General features: G+C 45.6%; 1 protein-coding gene across 10 annotated transcripts in view; it reads left to right on the top strand.

Annotated features, from left to right (window-relative positions):
• Positions 1-19,334, top strand: part of LOC134351471 (uncharacterized) — a 191,333-nt gene that overhangs the window by 41,588 nt on the left and 130,411 nt on the right. For 7 of the 10 annotated variants that reach the window (XM_063057653.1, XM_063057657.1, XM_063057652.1 and 4 more), the window contains one exon: positions 9,810-9,993. The exons of 2 other annotated variants lie outside the window; for them this stretch is intronic. In XM_063057653.1, coding sequence (XP_062913723.1) covers positions 9,810-9,993 — 184 coding nt within the window. Of the gene's footprint in view, positions 1-9,809; positions 9,994-19,062; positions 19,309-19,334 lie in introns of those variants that run through there. One more of the 10 variants, XM_063057660.1, reaches the window with a different exon arrangement.

Here is a 19,334-nt window from a genome sequence, read left to right as displayed (position 1 = left end):
TATCAATGAGATCACTTTCTCCTCGGGAGCACGAAGGTCCATCAAAGCACAGCGTTTTCATTAAATCAACAGAATTAACCAAACCATGCATCGGTGATCGGGGTTCAATTCCTACCGTTGTCTGCAAGGAGTTTGTACGTTCTCCCTGTGACCACGTGGGTTTCCTCTGTTTGCTTTGCTTTCCTTCCACAGTCCAACGATGTACGGGTTATGAGCATGCTATGTTGGTGCACTTGCAGGCTGGCTTTAGCACACCCTTGGGCTGTGTTTGTCATTAACGCAAATGACGTATTTCTCTGCACATCAGAGGTATTGAACTGGGGCTGCGATTGTTTTCTCAGATAGATACAGAAAACCTGTGGCATCATTCTGGAGAAGAGTGGTGTGCATCCATTTTGGAAGAGATAAAAGACTGCAGAAACTGGTGATGGGAGTTAGTGTGAGTGTAGGAAAAACTGGGTAGATGAGGAGGAACAAGAAAGTGAGGGTGGAGTGAAATATACTGAAAGCTGGAGAATTCACTGATCACGCCATTGGCTGTGGGTTACCCAAGGGGAATATGATATGCTGTTCCTGGGAAAGGAGATGGGAATATGGGGGGGGGGGGTAGAATAAAATGGGATTAGTGTAGGGGTGATTTAAATGAGTATTTGATAGTCAGTATGGACTTGATGGGCCAAAGGGCCTGTATCTGTGCTGTACTACACAACCTTCCACACTGTTGCTGCCTGTGTTGTTCTGCTGAGCATTGTGGGCATGCTATGTTGGCACTGGTACGTGTGGCAACACTTCCGGGCTGCCCTCAGCACAACCTTAGGTTGTGTGGTTATTAACGCAAATATTAATAATATATTTCACTGTATCTTTTTGATGTTTATGTGATAGGTGTATCTGCATCTGAATAGGACTTACACTTCAGTACAGAGGGATCACAAAGAGTTTGGGCAGGTGCTGACTTTTGGATAAGGTGTTGGAGTTCCGAAGGAGTACAGTTCTTTGGTACAGGGATGATGGTGGCTGATTTGAAGCAGGTGGGGACAGCAACCTGGATGAGTGATGTGTTGTAGATGTTTGTGAAGACGTCAGTGAGCTGGTGTGCTCACACCCTGGGAAGTTGTCTGGCCTGGCTTAGTGGAGGGTTGAATCTTTGCAGAGCCATTCTCATGTCTGCTGTTGTTACAGAGGGTGGGGGCACAGTGTTAGTTTTCATGGCCTACATTGTGTTCATGCCTTGAAGCAAGCATAAAGGTTGTTTAGAGCATTAGGGAGGGAGGTGCCACTGGTACAGTCAACACTCTTTTCCCTTGTGTAGTCAGCGATGCCCTCGATGCCCAGCCACGTATGCTGAGGATCATTATCAGACAGGTGCTCCTGAATTATTTTGTGCATAGGTTGTCTTTGCCCTCTTGATGCCGAAGAGAAGGTTTCTCCTGGCCCCTCTAAGGGCTGTACTGTCACTGGACTTGAAGGAAGCATCCTGGGCTTTTAGTAGGAAGTGCTCCTTTGCGTTCAGCCAGGGCTTGAGGTTAGGCTGTGACATGACCATTCTTGAGGTACCATCATTGTCTACACACTTACTGATGTAGCCAATGACAGATGAGGCATATTTCTTGAGGCCTATGTCTCCTCCATTTGTGCTGGCCTCCTTGAACATCTGGCAGTTAGTCCGTCCATAGATTTCGCTTCATTTAGCCATACAGTGATGGTCCTCTTGACTGGTTTCTCCATTTTCAGCAGTGGTTGGTATGCTGGGGTTAACATTATGGAGATGTGGTCAGAGAGGACAAGATGGGGGCGTGGGATGGCTTTGTAAATACTGTGTCTGTTTGTATAAACGTAGTCTAGTCTGTTTGCTCACCGAGCGGCTATGGTGGCGTGTTGGTGGAATTTGGGCAAAATGTCCTGCAGGTTAAAATGATTGAAGTCTCCCGCAATTATGAAGAGACTGTCCGGATGCTTGTTCTGTAGAGAGCTGGTGATATTGTAAAGCTCTCCCAGTGTTGGCATTCGCACTGGGGGAGGGCAGCGGCTATAAACAGTAGTGATGAACACAACGATAAACTCCCTGAGCAGGTAACGTAGCCGTCACTTAATTGCAAGAAGTTCAATTTCCACAGAACGGTGACTGCTGTAACTACAGATGGGTTTATGCACCAATCTTATTTGCAAAACATTTTATCCAGAGCATTTAACATTGTGGAATCTTGCTGTGCCCCGACCAGCTGTTAAACATTCTGGGACATCCTTAAAAGATAGGAAGTGGGAAAGGAGCGGAAATTTTGCTGAAGCGGAGTTGTTTGTTGAGGCAGGATCATTTATCAGAACTGTGCTCTTTAATTAGCCGAGGTAACATGCAGTCCCACAATACAGCAGCGTTTATATGTGGACAGAAGACCGAACAGATACTAAGCTGCATTATGGCCCAGTTTCTGACACAGGCTGTTAATTAGATTTTCTTGCTCAAAGACCCAGCTCCCTGACAATACAACCCTCTGTCTGAGACCTCTCATAGTCCTAATTAGAAAGAGCAGATCTCGGTGATTAAACATCCAATCTGTTGTTATGGTCATTCTTTGGGATTTAACCAGGTTAGAGTTGAGGCTGTTTCTTCCAGTCCATGTGAGAATGATAGCAAGTGAGACATCACTCTGGGCTTGACAGAAATTGGTAATAAATTGGATTGGGTCTGGAATTCTCCACTCTCATTCTGCAGGAAATTTTTAAAATCCACATTTAAACAGGATACACAGGACATCACTGGTAAGGCAAAGGTTCATTGGTATATTTTATTTTCCATTGAGAAGGTGGGGGATGAACCGTCTCCTTGAACTGGTCAGTCTCTCTGGTAAAGGTGCTCCCAAAGTGTTCATGGGGAAGAAATTGCAGGATTTTGACCCAGTAATGGTGAAAGAATGATCACATATATCCAACCTGGGATAGTGTACGACATTTTTTTTTAAAAGATTAAAGTTATTTGTCACAGGTACATCAAAAGATACTGTGAAATACGTTGTTTGCATCAACAACCAGCGAAGTCTGAGGATGTGCTGGGGGAGCCTGCATTTGTCACCCACCACACTTCTAGTACTAACATACCCACTAACCCGAACCCCAAATGTATGCCTTGGGACAGTGGGAGGAAACCAGACATCTGGAGGAAACACAGGGAGAACGTACAAACCCCTTATAGACAGCAGCGGGAATTGAACCCCAATCTTTCGATTGCTGGGGCTGTAAAGCATTATACTAACCATTACAGTGCCATAAACTGGGGGAATGTTCATCTCCTGACTCTTGCATGGATGAATGTGGCTCATCACTTAGCAACCCATGCCTTAAACACAAGAGATCCTGCAGATGCTGGAAATCCAGGATAAAAGTAACAGACACAAAATGCTGGAGGAACTCAGCAGGTTAGGCAGCGTCCACAGAAAGGAATAAGCAGTTGGTATTTTGGTCTGAGACCTTTCATCACAGGGTATGGTGTCACAGCTGCCGAGAAAGTGCAGTACAGGCAGACAAATAAGGTCCAAGGGCCATAACGAGGTAGATTGTGAAGTCAACAGATTATCTTTTCATACAAGAGGTCTGTTTAATAGTCTATGACAGTGGAATGGAGGCTGTCCTTGAGCCTGGTGGTATGTGCTTTCAGGCTTTTGTATCTTCTGCCCAATGGGAGAGGGGAGAAGAAAGAATGTCTCTTCTAATGTTATGATGGAAGGAAAGTCATTGATGAAGTTGCTGAAGATGGTTGGGATTTGAGAAACTGCCCTGAGGAATTCCTGCAGTGATGTCCAAGAACATCACATAAGCAATCAGACTTACTGAAGAACTCTTTCAAAGTGCCAGCACAGAGACAATGGACAATGTCAGCATTCACTTCAGGAGGACTCCAACGTAACAGCAAGATACACTGCTGAGGTTTTATAAAGGTGTTGGTTAGGCCAAACTTGGAGAATTGTGAGCAAATGTGGGTCCCATATCAAAGAAGGGATGTGTTGGGAGGTTCACAAGAATTATCCCAGGAAGGAAAGGGATAACTCTTAGGGAGGGTTACATAGGAGCTGTGTTTGATGTCTCAGGAGTTCAGTAGATTGAGAGAGGATCTTATTGAAACCTATTGGATACTGATGGCCTGGATAGAGCAGGGAGAAGGAGATGTTTCCAGTAGTGGGAGAGTCCAGGATCCAGGGACACAGTCTCAGAATAAAGGATCTCATAGAGTCATAGAACACTCCAGCACAGAAACAGGCCATTTGGTCCGTCTAGTTCATACTGAAATATTATTCTGCCTAGTCCCATTGACCTACAGCTGGACCCCCATACCCTTCCATATCCCTCCCATTCATGTACTTATCTAAACTTCTCTTAAATGTCGAAATTGAACCCACATCCACCACTTCCACTGGAAGCTCGTTCCACACTCTCACCACCCTCTGAGTGAAGAAGTTCACCTCATGTTCCCCTTGAACATTTCACTTTTCACCCTTGACCCATGATCTAGGCTCACCCTGGAACCTGTGTAATAATGTACGAGGATCATTTGATGTCATTAGGCCTGTGCTCGATGAAGTTCAGAAGAATGAGGCATGATCACTCGAAACCTGAAGAGAGCCTTGGTAGGAGAGTGGATGTCCATCAGTAGGGGAGTCTAGGATCCAATGGCACAACCTAGGAATAAAGGGACGTTCCTTTAGGACAGAGATGAGGAGGAATTTCTTTAGCCAGAGGGTAGTAAATCTGTGGAATCCACGGAGAACAGCGGAGGCCAAGCCATTAGCTGTATTTAAGGGAGAGGCTGATAGTTTTGGTAAGGGTTATGGGAAGAAGGCAGGAGAAAATAAAATAAGTCACAATCAAATGGCAGAACAGACTCAATGGACTGAATAGCCTAATTCTGCTCCTATATCTTATGCCTTATGGGTCAAATGTCCATCTTTGGTGCTGGAGCTGGTGCCTGGACAGAGAGCAGGTTCGGATGAGCTGCCTTTAGCCGTAAAGGAGCCACAGCTCCCACTAAGCCAGTGTGATTACTCATTCACGAAGGAAGGAAGCACCTTTCATTCAGAAAAATTATTGTGGTTAAATATTTACCTAATCTGCGTGCGGCTGTCAGACCCAGAGCTGCCTTGTATAGGACAGCGAGAGACTCAAAGGCAGTCTCCCCATGTGACGCATTGTACATTCTATGAAGGGTCAATATTTGTTGTTCTGGTAGCTTTTCCGTGAAGCTAGGGGTTGCCAGATATTAAGTAACATTCTGGCTGCAGTCAAAGTTTGAAGTGGTCCTGGAGCAGAGGGTAAGAGATTCACTCAGTGCCACACTGCTTCCTGTTGGTGAGACAAAATGGAGGCGGCTGCCATGGTAACTGATCCACCTCTCCATTAGGATGGATGAAGAGGCTCTTTCTGCCCATTTCCTTTAACCTCAGAGCAGTTTAGTCCAGGGCTTTTCCTCTCCATAGCAACAATCAGCAAAGCAACGGAGCTTTGAGTTATCAGAAGAGGCTAGAAAACCCTGGGCCTTTCCTCCACACGGAGTAGGAGGTTGAAAGTTAACTTACAGAAGTTTATAACATCACGAGGGACATCATGATAATGTTGCAGTTGCCGTAGTGCTATTTCTGCACCTGTAACCCCGGTTCAAATCCTGCCTCTGCCTGTAAAGAGTTTGCTTGTTTTCCCGGTTACCACATGGGTTTCCTCTGAGCTCTCTGGTTTTCTCTCACCTTCCAAAGACCTACGGGTTAGTAGGTTTATTAGTCACATCGGTCAATTGGGCAACACGGGTTTGCTGGCCGGGGGGCCTTTTACTGTGCTGAATCTCTAAATAAATAAAATTGAATTAAAAATCATTGAGGTGGATGGTCTCGGTCTTTAAGGGAGTCTAAAATCAGAGAGCACAGATTTAAGGTAGTAAGGGGAAGATTAAAAGGGAATCTGAGGGATAGGTTTTCCACACAGAAGGTGGTGGATGTGTGGAACGAGCTGCCTTAAGAAATGGTGAAGGCGGATACAGTTAAAATATTGAAAAGCAATTTGGACATGATTGGGGTGCAATTACCACCACTGTCTGTAAGGAGTTTGTAGATTCTCCCCATGACCATGTGGAACCAAAACTTACCTACTTGTGCCCTTAGATCCCAGTGGAGCACAGGCCATCGATAACCTCCTGTCTCCATTGCCCTCTGAAGTTGATGGTACGGTTGGAGGTCAACAATGCTTCTGCAATCCATTGCATCGGCTCTACAGAGGATTGGCTTACACAGCTTCACCAGAGGCCCAATGGCTGGCCTTACCCATTTCCACCCCTCGTGCTGAGGATATGGGGTTGGACTTTGAGAGGTGGGGACCCAAAACGCCAACTGTTTATTCCTGTCCATAGATGATGTCTGACCTTGTTGGCTATTACCTTGTTGTCTGCAGGAGCTTCTTGTGCATCGATTGGCTGTGGCATGACTGTGTTTAATTGCTTGTAACCGATCCTTCACCTGGCAAGCATGTGGAAGATGCTAGGAATATGCAAAGTCTTCTTTCATCTCATTAAGCATGCCAGGCTTCAAGAACTCAGCAAGTCAGGCCGCATCAGATGCTGCTTGACATTCTCAGTTCTTCCAGCATTTTGTGTTTGCTCCTCTGGGTTTCCGGCAATGGCTGAATCTCTAGTGTTTATTAGATGTGATGAGACGCTGGACTGTGGTGGCACGGTACTGCAGCAATCAGCGTTACGTTATTACAGCACGGGCGAGCCGGGTTCAATTCCTCCACGCTCTGCAAGGGGTTTCTATGTTCCCTCCGTGACTGCGCGGGCTTCCTCTGAGTGCTCTGATTTCCTCTCACATTCCAACAGTTGTGTGGGTTAAATTAATCTCAGGGTAGTAGTCATACTTTATTGATCCTGGGGGAAATTGGTTTTCGTTACAGTTGCACCATTAATAATAAATAGTAATAGAACCATAAATAGTTAAATAGTAATATGTAACAATATGGTAACATATATGTGCTTCATTAATAAATTTACTTTGAACTTTGGGTTAGTAGGTTAATTGGTCACGTGGGTGTAATCGGGCGGAGCGAGCTCTTGGGTCAGAGGGCCTGTTACCGCATTGTATCTCTAAATGAAAATAAAAATAAAATTAAAATAAATGACAATTCTTTCTTGCAGCATTCTCCTGTCCGTGTTCACTTGGACTTTGCTCTACTGACAATAATTAACCAATGGCTCTGATTAAAGCTGTAGAGTGAATGGAGTTTCTGCATTGCTTCATTGCAAAACTACGGGTCAATCGTTTTCCTTCTAGTGATAATAAACCGCTCCTGTGTACACAAATCAAACTCAATAACTGACTTTCATTGGCCACGTTAAACCAAGCTTCCATCTGCCCTCTGCCGTGGCTGTAACGACCCCATGGCTTTGTCTTGGGAGCAGGGAGTTCAGCTTAGTGTCCTGACAAATATTTAACCCTTGGTCCATACCTGAAATCAGATAAATTGATAAAGTAGTTTACTGAGGCTGTGAGGGACAGTGAAAAACTTTATTCTTCAAGCTGTCCACACAGTGGATGTCAGTACGTCGAGGAAGTACAAGGGAAAAGTACACAGAAGATGACAGCACAGTACAGGCCCTTCGACCCACGATGTTGTGCTGACCTTTTAACCTACTCGAAGATCCATCTAACCCTTCCCTCCTACTTAGCCCTCCATTTTTCTATTCTCCACTCTCAAGATCCAGGCAGGATCTTGGCAAATCTCCTCTGCACCCTCTCTAAAGCTTTCACAAAAGCAATTACAGAATGCAAATGAAGTGTTACAGTTATGGAAAAGTGCAATGCAGGTAGACGAGAAGAGCAAAGTCACAATAAGACAGATTGTGAAGTCAAGTATCTTATATTTATCATACACAACGTCCATTCAATAGTCTTATAAATGGGAAACAGTTGTCCTTGAGCTTTGTGTTGTGTGCTTGCAAGCTTTTGTACCTTCTGATTGATGGAAGTGGGGAGAATGTACATGTACAGTATCTGAAATACATCTTATGGAAATGTTTGTTTGATGATGAACTTCAATAAAAAATAAATTACGAAAACAGGAAGGGTCTTTTAATAATACTGGCAGCTTTCCTGAGAAAGCAGGAAATGCGGACGGAGTCCCTGGAGGGTATGCTGATTTCTGTGATGGACAGAGCTGCATCCACAACTCTCTTGGTCGGAAGAGTTGCCATATCCCAAGCCGTGATGCACTCAGATAGGATGCTTCCTACGGAGCACCGGTAGCGGGTAGCACAACGCTGCTACAACTCAGGGTGTTCCACAGTTCCGAGTTCAGTTCCGGCGCTGTTCTGTTTGGACCAGGACATGTGAGATTAGTGTAAATGAAAATAGTATAAATGCATATTTTGCAAACAGAATGGTCACGTTGGGCTGAAGGAAGGGCCTGTTTCTATGCTCATGAAGGTGTACGATAGTTTCCCTTCATTAGTCGGTGCACTGAGTTCAAAAGTTGCGAGGTAATTCTCCAGACGTGGCATGGAAGACACTGGGGTGTGTCCCTGTGCGGCCCTGAGGACGACTGATCCCAGGAGAGTGCCACCGACAAAGGTTTTGCAGGAGAAGGAACATCAGGATTTCACGGGGCTGGATGCTGCGGGTGGAGGTCTCTATAGTCCAGTGATCGCTCTTCTCTTTCACTTGATGGTGGAGAGAGTTTGCCACCGGTTCTCAAGTCGGAGAATCGCGGAAAAAGCAACGTGACAGATTGCGACATCTTAACAGCTACCGTTTGTTGGTCTTCCCTTTCGCTGCGAAATTGTTGACATCCCTCTGTCCGTTGTTAGTGAGAGAGAGAGAGAGAGAGCCTTGGCATGTCGAACTGTGGGGTAAACATAGTCTTTGTTGACTGCAGATCATGGTCTCTCTTTGGGTGCTTTGCTGTTGCTTGGTGGGTGTAGGCACCGATGCTTTTTGCTGAAGTGGGTGGTGGGTGGAGGGGGGAGATTGATGCTGTACTGCTGCTTGCATGGGGCCCTTGGGGTTTTAATGTTTTTCTCTCATTCATTCTTTTGGGATTCTTCTGTTTTTGTGAATGTATGTGAAGAGTAAGTATTTGTATACTGTATACATTCTCTGATAGTAAATAGAACCATTTGGAAGTGTCAGCTCTATAAAACCCTGGTTACCCCACAATGGAATATTGTGTTCCGTTCTGGTTGCCTCATTATAGGAAAGATGTGAAGGGATAGAAAGGGTGCAGAGGAGATTTACCAGGATGCTGCCCAGATTAGGGAGCAAGTTTTGTGAGGGCAGGTTGTGCGAGCTGGGTCTTTTCTCTTTGGAGCGAAGGAGAATGAGAGGAAATTTGGTAGAAGTGTACAAGATAATAAGAGGCATTGATTGAGTGGACAGAGACTCTCTCCCAGGGCAGAAATGGCTAATTCAAAGGTGCATTATTTAAGGTGTTTGGAGGAAAGTATAAGTGGGATGTCAGAGGTAGATATTTTACAAAGAACTATCTGTGTAAAATGCACTTTCATGGGATGGTGGTGGATTCAGATACGTTAAGAACATTGAAGAGACTCTTAGAATGTCACTTGAATGATAGATAAATGGAGCGCTATGTGGGAGGGATGGGTTTGATCGATGTTGGAGTAGGTCAAGAGGGCGTTTACTGTGTTGTACTGTTGTATGTTCCATGAATCTACAACTTGATGCCCATCTGAAGGTTGGCTGAGTTACTTGTAGAATGGTGTGGTTCTTCTGTCTGGTGCCTGCTGGGATAATATTAAAGGCTTTCTGATGGTATTTCTCTGTCAGTCTCACCTACAGGCAGATCCAGATGGGACGTTGCAGCCTTGCCCAAGATTCGTTGCTCACATGAGTACTTTGTCCAACAGTCCAATGATGCCCTGGGATTTCATGAAAGCTCCCCGGACGCACTATCCTGGAACCATGGACAGAGAGCCACGCGTGCCCACCAGAAAAATCCGGACATCAGCAGGTAGCAAAACTCATCACTGGTGCTTTTTATTTTAATTAGAGATACAGCTGAGAACAGGCCCTTCCACCCCAACAAGCCACAGCACCTCGTAACCCAGCTCTCTAGCCCTAGCCTAATCACAGAACATTTTACAATGACTAACTGTACACCTTTGGACTGTGGGAGGAACCTGGAGCACCCGGAAGAAACCCACATGCTCACAGGAAGAACGTATAAACCTTCTTACGGAGGATATCGGAAATGAACTCCAGACCCCAACGCCCCAAGCTGTCGTGCTAACCGCTACGCTACGGTGATGTCCCTGTGGTACTGTGGCACCCCTTCTGGAAATGTAATGAACGCAAATACAGTAGCTAAAGATTAGCTTTATTTATCACACGTGCTGTACATTGAAACAGCGAAACATACAGAGAAATGCGTCTTATGCGTCAGTAACCAGCACAGTCCGAGGATGTGCTGGGGTAGCCCACAAGTGTCGCCACACTTCTGGGACCAAAATGGCACGACCGCACCTCACTAACCTTAACCCGTACATCTTTTACAGAATGTGTGAGGGAAACGGAGAAACATAGCACCCGGAAGAAACCCAGGTGATCATGGCAAGAACGTGGAAACTCCTCACAGAGCAGCGGGAACTGAGCCCTGATCGCAGATCACTGACACTATAAAGCATTCTGCTGTCCACTACACCACTGTCTCTCCCCACCCCCCACCCCCAGGGACTCAGATTGCAATCAATTGATGAAGAATTCCTGGAGGAACACGGCCATTTTGCTTCATACAATGGTGTTCGCTGTCTGAGACATGTTTCCTGATGATTGAACTTGGAGGCAGGTTCAACAAGAACTTCCAAAACCGAATTGGAAAAGGACCCAAAGGGGATAAATCCGTAGTGCACAAGGAAAAGAAAGAATTCAGTAACAATCTGCTGAAAGAACTCAGTGGGTTGAGCAGTATCTACGGGGTGAGAAGAATTCCAGAATCAGAACCAGAGAATTAGGTTTATTATCACTGACGTGTGGGCATGTGGCCAAGTGGTTAAGGCACTCAACTAGCGATCTGAAGGTCGTGATTTCGAGCCCCAGCCGAGGCAGCGTGTTGTGTCCTTGAGCAAGGCACTTAATCACACATTGCTCTGCGACGACACTGGTGCCAAGCTGTATGGGTCCTAATGCTCTTCCCTTGGACAACATTGGTGTCGTGGAGAGGGGAGACTGGGCAACTGCCGGTCTTCCATACAACCTTGCCCAGGCCTGCGCCCTGGAGAGTGAAGACTTTCTAGGCGCAGATCCATGGTCTCGCAAGACTAACGGATGCCTTTTTATTACTGACATACTGCTGTTTTACAGCAGCAATACAGTGCAGACGTACAAATTACTATAAGCTGAAAAATAAATAAATAATGTAAAAAAAAAGGAATGATGAGGGTGTGTTCATTGGTTCAAGGACCATTCAGAAGTCTGATGACAAAGGAGAAGAAGATGATCCTAAGACATTGAGTGTAGGTCTTCAGGCTCCTGTGCTCCTCACTAATGCAGTAATAAGAAGTGGGCATGTCTCGGATGATGAGACCATTAGTGATGATGCTGCCTTCTTGAGATCCCACCTCTTGAAGATGTCCTCAGTGATGAAGAGGCTAATGCCTATGGTGCACCCCTGCAGCCTCTAGAAATTGTACACTTTGAAGCCTCCGTGCCAGGCTGTGATGCCATCAGTCAGAATGCTCTCCAAAGTACATTGACGGAAATTTGTTAGTCTTTGGTGACATTCCAAATCACCTCAAACCCCTAACTAGAGCGACTGGATCTTTGTGATTGCATCATTGACGACCTTTTTGTTTCGAAGCTCTGCACAACTACCAAATGGACCCACTGAGACACGATAGGTGAAGATGAATCTAGAGGGAACTGAGGGAGGTGAATGTAAAAGGAATTGGGAAAGAATAAGGAACACAGGGAAAGAGTCTGGAATGGAATTGAGGAATCCCTTCTCTCGGCCCAATACTGACTTTGGGATGAACGCCGTCCTTTGTGCGGTAGCAATGTAATGTTTGACATTAGGGACATTTTAGAGACTCTTGGATAGACACACGAATGAAAGAAAAATGGAGGGCCATGTGGAAGGGAAGGGTTAAATTGATCCAGGAGTAGGTTAATAGGTCACAGGCTGAAGGGCAAGTTCTGCGTTCTATGTTCTATGTTCTCATCCATGTCAAACAAAAAAATTTGAAACATTGCGGTTAGTGCGACACTATGACAGCTCAGGGAGTTGGAGTTTGAAGTTCATTTCCAGCGTTGTCTATAAGAGAGTTTGTACGTTCTTCCCACATGTGCATGGGGGCTCTGGATGACCCAATTTCCTGCCACAGTCCAAGGATGTACCAGTTAGTAGGTTATTGTAAACCGCCCTGTGATTGGGTCGGGGTCGGTTGCTGGGCAACCCAGCTCAGTGGGCCAGAAGGGCCTGTTCCGCATTGTATCTCTAAACAAACAAACAAATCAAATCCGGCAGACGCCTCCAGATTCCGCCACCCGCAGTTCCTTGTGTGTCCAGAAGACTGAGACTATTTGGTAAGTCTTCCCACAGCCAGCACAGCACAATGGGCGGATTGGCCTCTCTCAATGCCTGATCATCCCATGACCCAGTGTAAAAGCAAGGACAATGAAGCAAATGCTGTTTAATAAACTGAGGAACTGCCGCTGTACAATAGGAAACCTGTTCAAACAATGTGCTGGCCAAATACTTGTCCAGCTGAACGGTTTCATTGCTGAGCTGGTTTTCGTTGAACACGCAGGCATTTATGAGCAGCCCACCTCCCATCAGAGAGGGTACCTGAAATTCAGTGAACATTACTGCTGCTGTTCACCATATGGTGGCTGGTGTATGCATATCCATATCCAAAGAAAAGGGCTAGTTAATTTCTTTGGGCAGTTTACACAGCTAAGACTCTCTTGACACACGCCATTCAAGTCCTTTCTGCGGAACAGATGGGACGTGGCTGGGAATTGTGCACGGATCACCGCGTAGACCCGCATCCTGAGTCATCCCTTTATTCCTCGGAGCAGGTCTGGTCACAGGGTGCACAGGCCTGAAAATCAGGGCCTGTCCTCCAAAGATGCTTCGGTCCCTCCGTGAAAGGCCCAGCTTCAGTTTTGACCTCTTCTGTTTGTTGACCGAATGGCTCAGGGGTCTGAGGTGGGGGGAGGTGGGGGGGGGTGGTTGGGAAAGAAGCTGTGACGAGGAGGGGAGGGGGCTGGACTGGGCTCACTCACAGGGGTGCCACTCCCATGCCCGTCTCTGGGCCTGCCACCAAGCATGCTGGGAGGGAGAGGGAGGGGATTGCTGGGGGGGCCTATATTGAGAACATAGAACAGCACAGCACAATACAGACTCTTCGGCCTATCAGGTTGTGCCAACCCTTTTACCTTCTTCAAGTTAAATCTGACCCTCCTTCATAACCCTCCATTTTTCTATAGTCCATGTGCCCCCCTAGGAGTCTCTTAAATACTCCTAATGTATCAGCCCCCAACTGGCAGCATGTTCCACACACCCACCACTCTCTGTGTGAAGACCTTACCTCTGACATCACCCCTGTGCTTCCCTACAAGCACCTTAAAATTGTGCCCTCGTGTGTTGGTTATTTCTGCCCTGGAAAAAAGCCCCTGTCTGTCCATTCACTCAATGCCTCTTATCCCCTTGTACCTCTCTATGAAGTCATCTCTCATTCTTCTTCACTCCAAAGCGAAAAGCCCTAGCTCACTCGAATTATCATCAGAGGACATGCTCTCTAGCACAAGCAGCATTCTGGTAAGTTTCCTCTGCACCCTCCCTAAAGATTTTACATCCTTCCAATAATGAGGCGACCAGAACTGAGCACAATATTCCAAGTGTGGTCTAACCTGGGTTTTATAGAGCTGCAATATTACCTCGTGGCTCTTGAACTTAATCCCTCGACTATCAAAGGTCAACACACAATTTGCCTTCTTAACCACCTTATCAACCTGTGCGGCAACTGGTTGTGAGGGAACGCCCTGTGCCTTCCTGACTTGCCGGATGAAGTTGGGGTGCCGTGGTAGTGTGATGCTATTACACCTCAGGGTTCGGTGCTCATCTGTAAGGGGTCTCTACATCCTCCCCATGGAACGTGTGGGCTTTCTCCGGGTGTTCCGGCTTCCTCTCACAATCCAAAAGCGCACCAGTTAGTAGGTTCATTGGTCACTGTAAATTAGCCTGTGATCAGGCGAGCGTTAAATTGGGGGCTGCTGGCGGTGCGGCCTGAAGGGCTGGAAGGGGCTATTCTGTGCAGTAAATAAATAAATCAATAAATGAGAATTATCCCTTGCAAGAGCAAAGCACAGCCATAGCTCCAGCAGCAATTAATTCACACATCAGCCTCTACTGGAGTTGTAGAAATGTACACAGTCACTCTGGTTACCGACTTCAGGCAGGGAGACAGTACATAGGTTTTTGTTTTCATCAACAGAGCTGAGGTTGAGCAGGTCGAGAGGTCTGAGATCCTAGGAGTAAACGTCATCACCAACAACCTGTTCTGCCTGGCCCAACCATGTTGATGCCACAGCTACAAAAGTTCCCCAGCACCCCGAACCTGGACAAGATGGTCCCAGTGAACCACACTGGCATGTTGTGGGCTGCTTACAAAACTTCTAAATACTCTCACTGCAATCTGCAGCCAGTAATTTCCCTTTAAGCAAGCTACTTTTGAACTGTCTTAATGAACTAGTGGTTTCATGGTCTTTCGAAGCTATCGGAGGACTTAACTCTCAAGCATGCAGATACGGCACCTTTAAGCAGACGATGGTACATTGCCATGGCTGGATGACAGGGAAGAAGGGAGGACTCTAAGCTAGACTGAAATGCTGAAGAATGAAAGTTCCTCTACCCAATATCTCATTACTAAATGTACAAGACCAAGGACCTGAGGGCAAGAATGCTGTATTGGAGGAAAATGAAGAATTGCTGTGTTCTGTGTTTCATGGAGATGTGGCTTATACTGGTCTCAGCAGATACACTGGTAAAACCCAAGGGCTTCTCGATACACCAGGTGGACCAGAATTCTTATTTGGAGAAGGCAAAAGGTGGGGGTCTGTGTTTCACAATAAATTCTTTATAGTGCTTGGACATACTGTTCTTGTCATACTCTTGTTCCCCTGGCCTGGAACATCTAACAATTAAATGCCGACCATTCTATTTACCAAGAGAGTTTACCTCCTTGATCCTGACTACAGTTTACATACCACCAAAAGCTGACGTTAACCAGGCACTCAAGATGTTGAAAGTTGCTATCACTAAACAAGAAATGACCCACTTTGATGTCTTTCAAATCATAGTCAGGGATTTCAGTCAGACTTACTTGAATAAATCTCTGCCCAGTTATCATCAAGATATAACCTGCAGTGCCAAGGGTCCCAACACACGTGACTTCTGCTATACTACAATTAGGAATGCCTACCATTCCATACCTAGACAGTAATTTGGGAAATCTGATCATTTGGCTGTCCTTCTCCTACCTGAAGACAGGCAGAGGCTAAAGAGCAAGGCACCAGAGATCAGGACAACAAAGAGATGGTTGCAGGAGGCAGAGGTGCAGCTGCGGGATTGCTTTGAATTGGTGGAATTTGCCATGTTCAAGGAATCATCGGAGCACCTCAACGAGTACACCACAGTTGTCACAGAATTTATAAAAGCAACTGTAGATGAGTGTGTTCCCATAAATCATTTAGCGCCTTTCCCAAATGAGAAAGAGATCAGAATCAAGCTTAATATCATTGGCATGTGTTGTGAAATTTGTTAACCTTGGGGTATCTGTACAATGCAATACATGATAAAGTTTAGGGAAAAAAACTGAATTACAATAAGAATATATGTGTTTTAAATGGTTAGAATAGGTAGTACAAAAACAGAAATTTGAAAAAAGTAGTGTGGTAGCGTTCATGGGTTCAATGTCCATTCAAGAAATTGGATGGCAAAGAGGGAAAGAGCTGTTTCCTAATCACTGAGTGTGTGCCTTCTGGCTTCTGTACCTCCTTCCTGATGTAGTAATGAGAAGAGGGCATGTTCTGGGTGATGGGGGTCCTTAATGATGGACACCACTTTTCTGAGGTACTGCTCCTTAAAGATGTTTTGGACACTATGGAAGCTGGTACCCAAGATGGAGCTGACTAATTTTACATCTTTCTGCAGCTTACCTCGATCCTGTGCTGTAATCGGCCCATACCAGACGGTGCTGCAGCCAGTCAGAATGGTCACCATGGCACATCTGTAGAAGTTTCAGAATGTTTTAGATGACAATCAGCTGAGGGTCAGATCAGGTCTGATGACCAAGTAAAATATGTGAGGTCCAGGTAGCCATCTCACATGCAAAGTGGCATCTCCAGACCAAACTTAAATCACAGAAGGGTGCTCGACAGCTGTGGCAGGGTTTGAATACTATCACATCTTACCAAGTGAAACCAAGTGACATAGCTGACAAAAAGGCTTTGCTTCCAGATGAGCTCAATGCCTTCTATGCTCGCTTTGACCGTCAAACAATGGAGTAACTTTCACAAGCTCCCACAGCCCCCAATAACCCTGTGATTTCAGTCTTTGAGGTCGATGTGAGAGCATCATTCCGGAGGGTGCACCCGTGGGCAGCATCCGGCCCAGATGGAGTACTGTACCTGGCCGAGTACTAAAGACCTGTGCTGACCACTGGATGGAGTGTTCACTGAGATCTTTAACTTCTCACTTTGGCAGTCTGACATACACACCTGCTTCAAGCAGGCTTCAATTATACCAGTGTCTAAGAACATGGTAATCTGCCTCAATGACTGTCGTCCAGTAGCACTTACACCCACTGCGTTGAAGTGCTTTGAGAGGCTGGTGAAGAAGCACATTAACTTTTGCCTGAGAAGCGACTAGGATCTTCTCCATTTTGCCAACCACCACAACAGGTCCACAGCACCTGACATTTCATTGGCTCTTCACTCAACTCTGAAACACCTGGATAGTGAAAATGCATACATCAGGATGCTCTTCATTGACTACAGCTCAAAACCATCATCTCCTCAAAACTAATCAATAAGCTTCAAGGCCTTGGCCTCAGTGGCTCCTTGAGTAATTGGATCCTCGATTTTCTCACTTGCACATCCCAGTCAGTTCAGATTGGCAAGATCTCCTTCACAATTTCCATCAGCACTGGAGCACCACAAAGCTGTGTGCTTAGCCCCCTGCTCTACTCACTTTATACTTATGACTGTGTGGCTAAGCTCAGCTCCAATCCATATTTAAGTTCGCTGATGACGCTGTCATTGGCTAAATCAAAGGTGGTGACGAATCAGCATACTGGAGGGAGATTGAAATCTGCCCGCGTTGTGCCATAATAATAACCTCTCACGCAATGTCAGCAAGACCAGGGGGCTGATTATTGACTTCAGGAGGAGGAAACCAGAGATCCGTGAGCCCGTCCTCATCAGGGGATGAGAGGTGAAGGTCAGCAACTTTAAATTCCTCGGTGGTATCATTTCAGAGGACCTGTCCTAGGCCCAGCAGGGAAGTGCCATTACAAAGAAAGCACAGTAGCGCCTCTACTTCCTTAGTTTGCAAAGATTCAGCATGACATCTAAAACTTTGACAAACTTCTGTAGGTGTGTGGTGGAGAGTATATCGATTGGTTGCATCATGGCCTGGTATGGGAATACCTATGCCCTTGAATGTAAAAACCTACAAAATTGTAGTTGATATGGGCAAGTTCATCACTGGTAAAGCCCTCCCAACCACTGAACACGTCTACACAGTGCACAGTGCGCTATCACAGGAAAGCAGCTTCCATCGTCAAGGACCACCACCACCCAGGCCATGCTCTTTACTCGTTGCTGCCATCAGGAAGAAGGTACAGGAGCCTCAAGACCCACACCACCAGGTTCAGGAACAGTTATTATCCCTCAGCCATCAGACTCTTGAACCAAAGGGGATAACTTCACTCAACCGCACTCACCCCATCACTGAACCGTTCTCACAAGCTATGGACTCACTTTCAAGGACTCTTCATCTCATGGTCTCGATAGTTATTGCTTATTTATTATTATTATTTATTTTATATTTGTAGTTTGTTGTCTTTTGTACTCTGGTTGTCCGCCCTTTTGGGTGCAGTCTGTCATTGATCCGATTATGGTTTTTGGACTTATTGAGTATGCCTGCAGGGAAATGAATCTCAAGATTGTGTATGGTGACTTATGTACATCACCAGGTTCAGGAACAATTATTACCCCTCAACCATCAGGCTCCTGAAACAGTGTGGACAACCTCACGTTCCTACCACTGAACTGATTCCACAACCTATGGACTAATTTCCAAGGATTCTACAACGCATGTTCTCAATATTATTTATTAATTATTTATCTATTATTATTATTTTATTTTTCTTTTTGTATATGCATAATTTGTTGTTTTTTCCACGTTGGTTGTTTGTCTGTCTTTGTTCGTGTGTAGTTTTTCACTGATTCTATTGCGTTTCTTTGTATTTACTGTGAATGCCCACAAGAAAATGAATCTCTGGGTAACATATACTGTATGTACTTTGATAATAAGTTTACTTTGAACTTTGATATTTGATTCATTCCAGGGTTAATTTTATTTAATTCCATTAACTGATTTTAATTTCCGCACTGGCTATGAACTTGTATCCCTGGATTATTACCCTAAGCCTCTGGATCATGAGCTGAAGTCCCTCTTTCCCTGTCGGAATTGTGCAGGGATTTTTTTCACTTCAGACTGCTGTTCTTCTCAGCTCCAAGCATCTGGTCAGTGTGTCTCGAGACGACCTTCACCCCACAAACTCGACACCACTTTCTGAAGAGTCCTTCTTTGTGATTTTGGTCCCTGACTAGAAAGCAAGCTTAGGATGCCGATATGACACCGCTCCCCCTCCCACCCCCTCCACCCAGTCATCGGAATCAAAGGCCATTTCTGATTGGAGGTTGCACAGCATTGGTATTGAGGACACAAAAGATGAATGAAAGCGGAGAAGATCCCCTACCAACCTCTGTGAGCTCTGCAAAAAGTGCTGTGACCCACATACTTTGCCTGTGTACAGACAATGGGCACACCAGCCACAGGCAGCATATTGCAAAGGAAAAGCACTTCCCTCACAGTGATTGCTTGCATTGCGGAGGCTGCAATACATCACTCTGTTAGCTCCAGGAGGCGAGAGAACTGCTGTCCGTCCAATCTGCAAACAATGGGCTCCAACAGATAGACAGGCTATAAAGAAAGTAGATCTTGGAAGCATTGCAGACTGAATCGCTGCTGCAGAAATGTGTGAGAATTTTGATCTGCTTCCTTTT

Source organism: Mobula hypostoma, chromosome 9 (assembly GCF_963921235.1).
Source record: "Mobula hypostoma chromosome 9, sMobHyp1.1, whole genome shotgun sequence".
Taxonomy (NCBI): domain Eukaryota; kingdom Metazoa; phylum Chordata; class Chondrichthyes; order Myliobatiformes; family Myliobatidae; genus Mobula; species Mobula hypostoma.
Note: the sequence above shows the minus strand (reverse complement) of the source record. Positions and strands in the feature narration are given on the sequence as shown.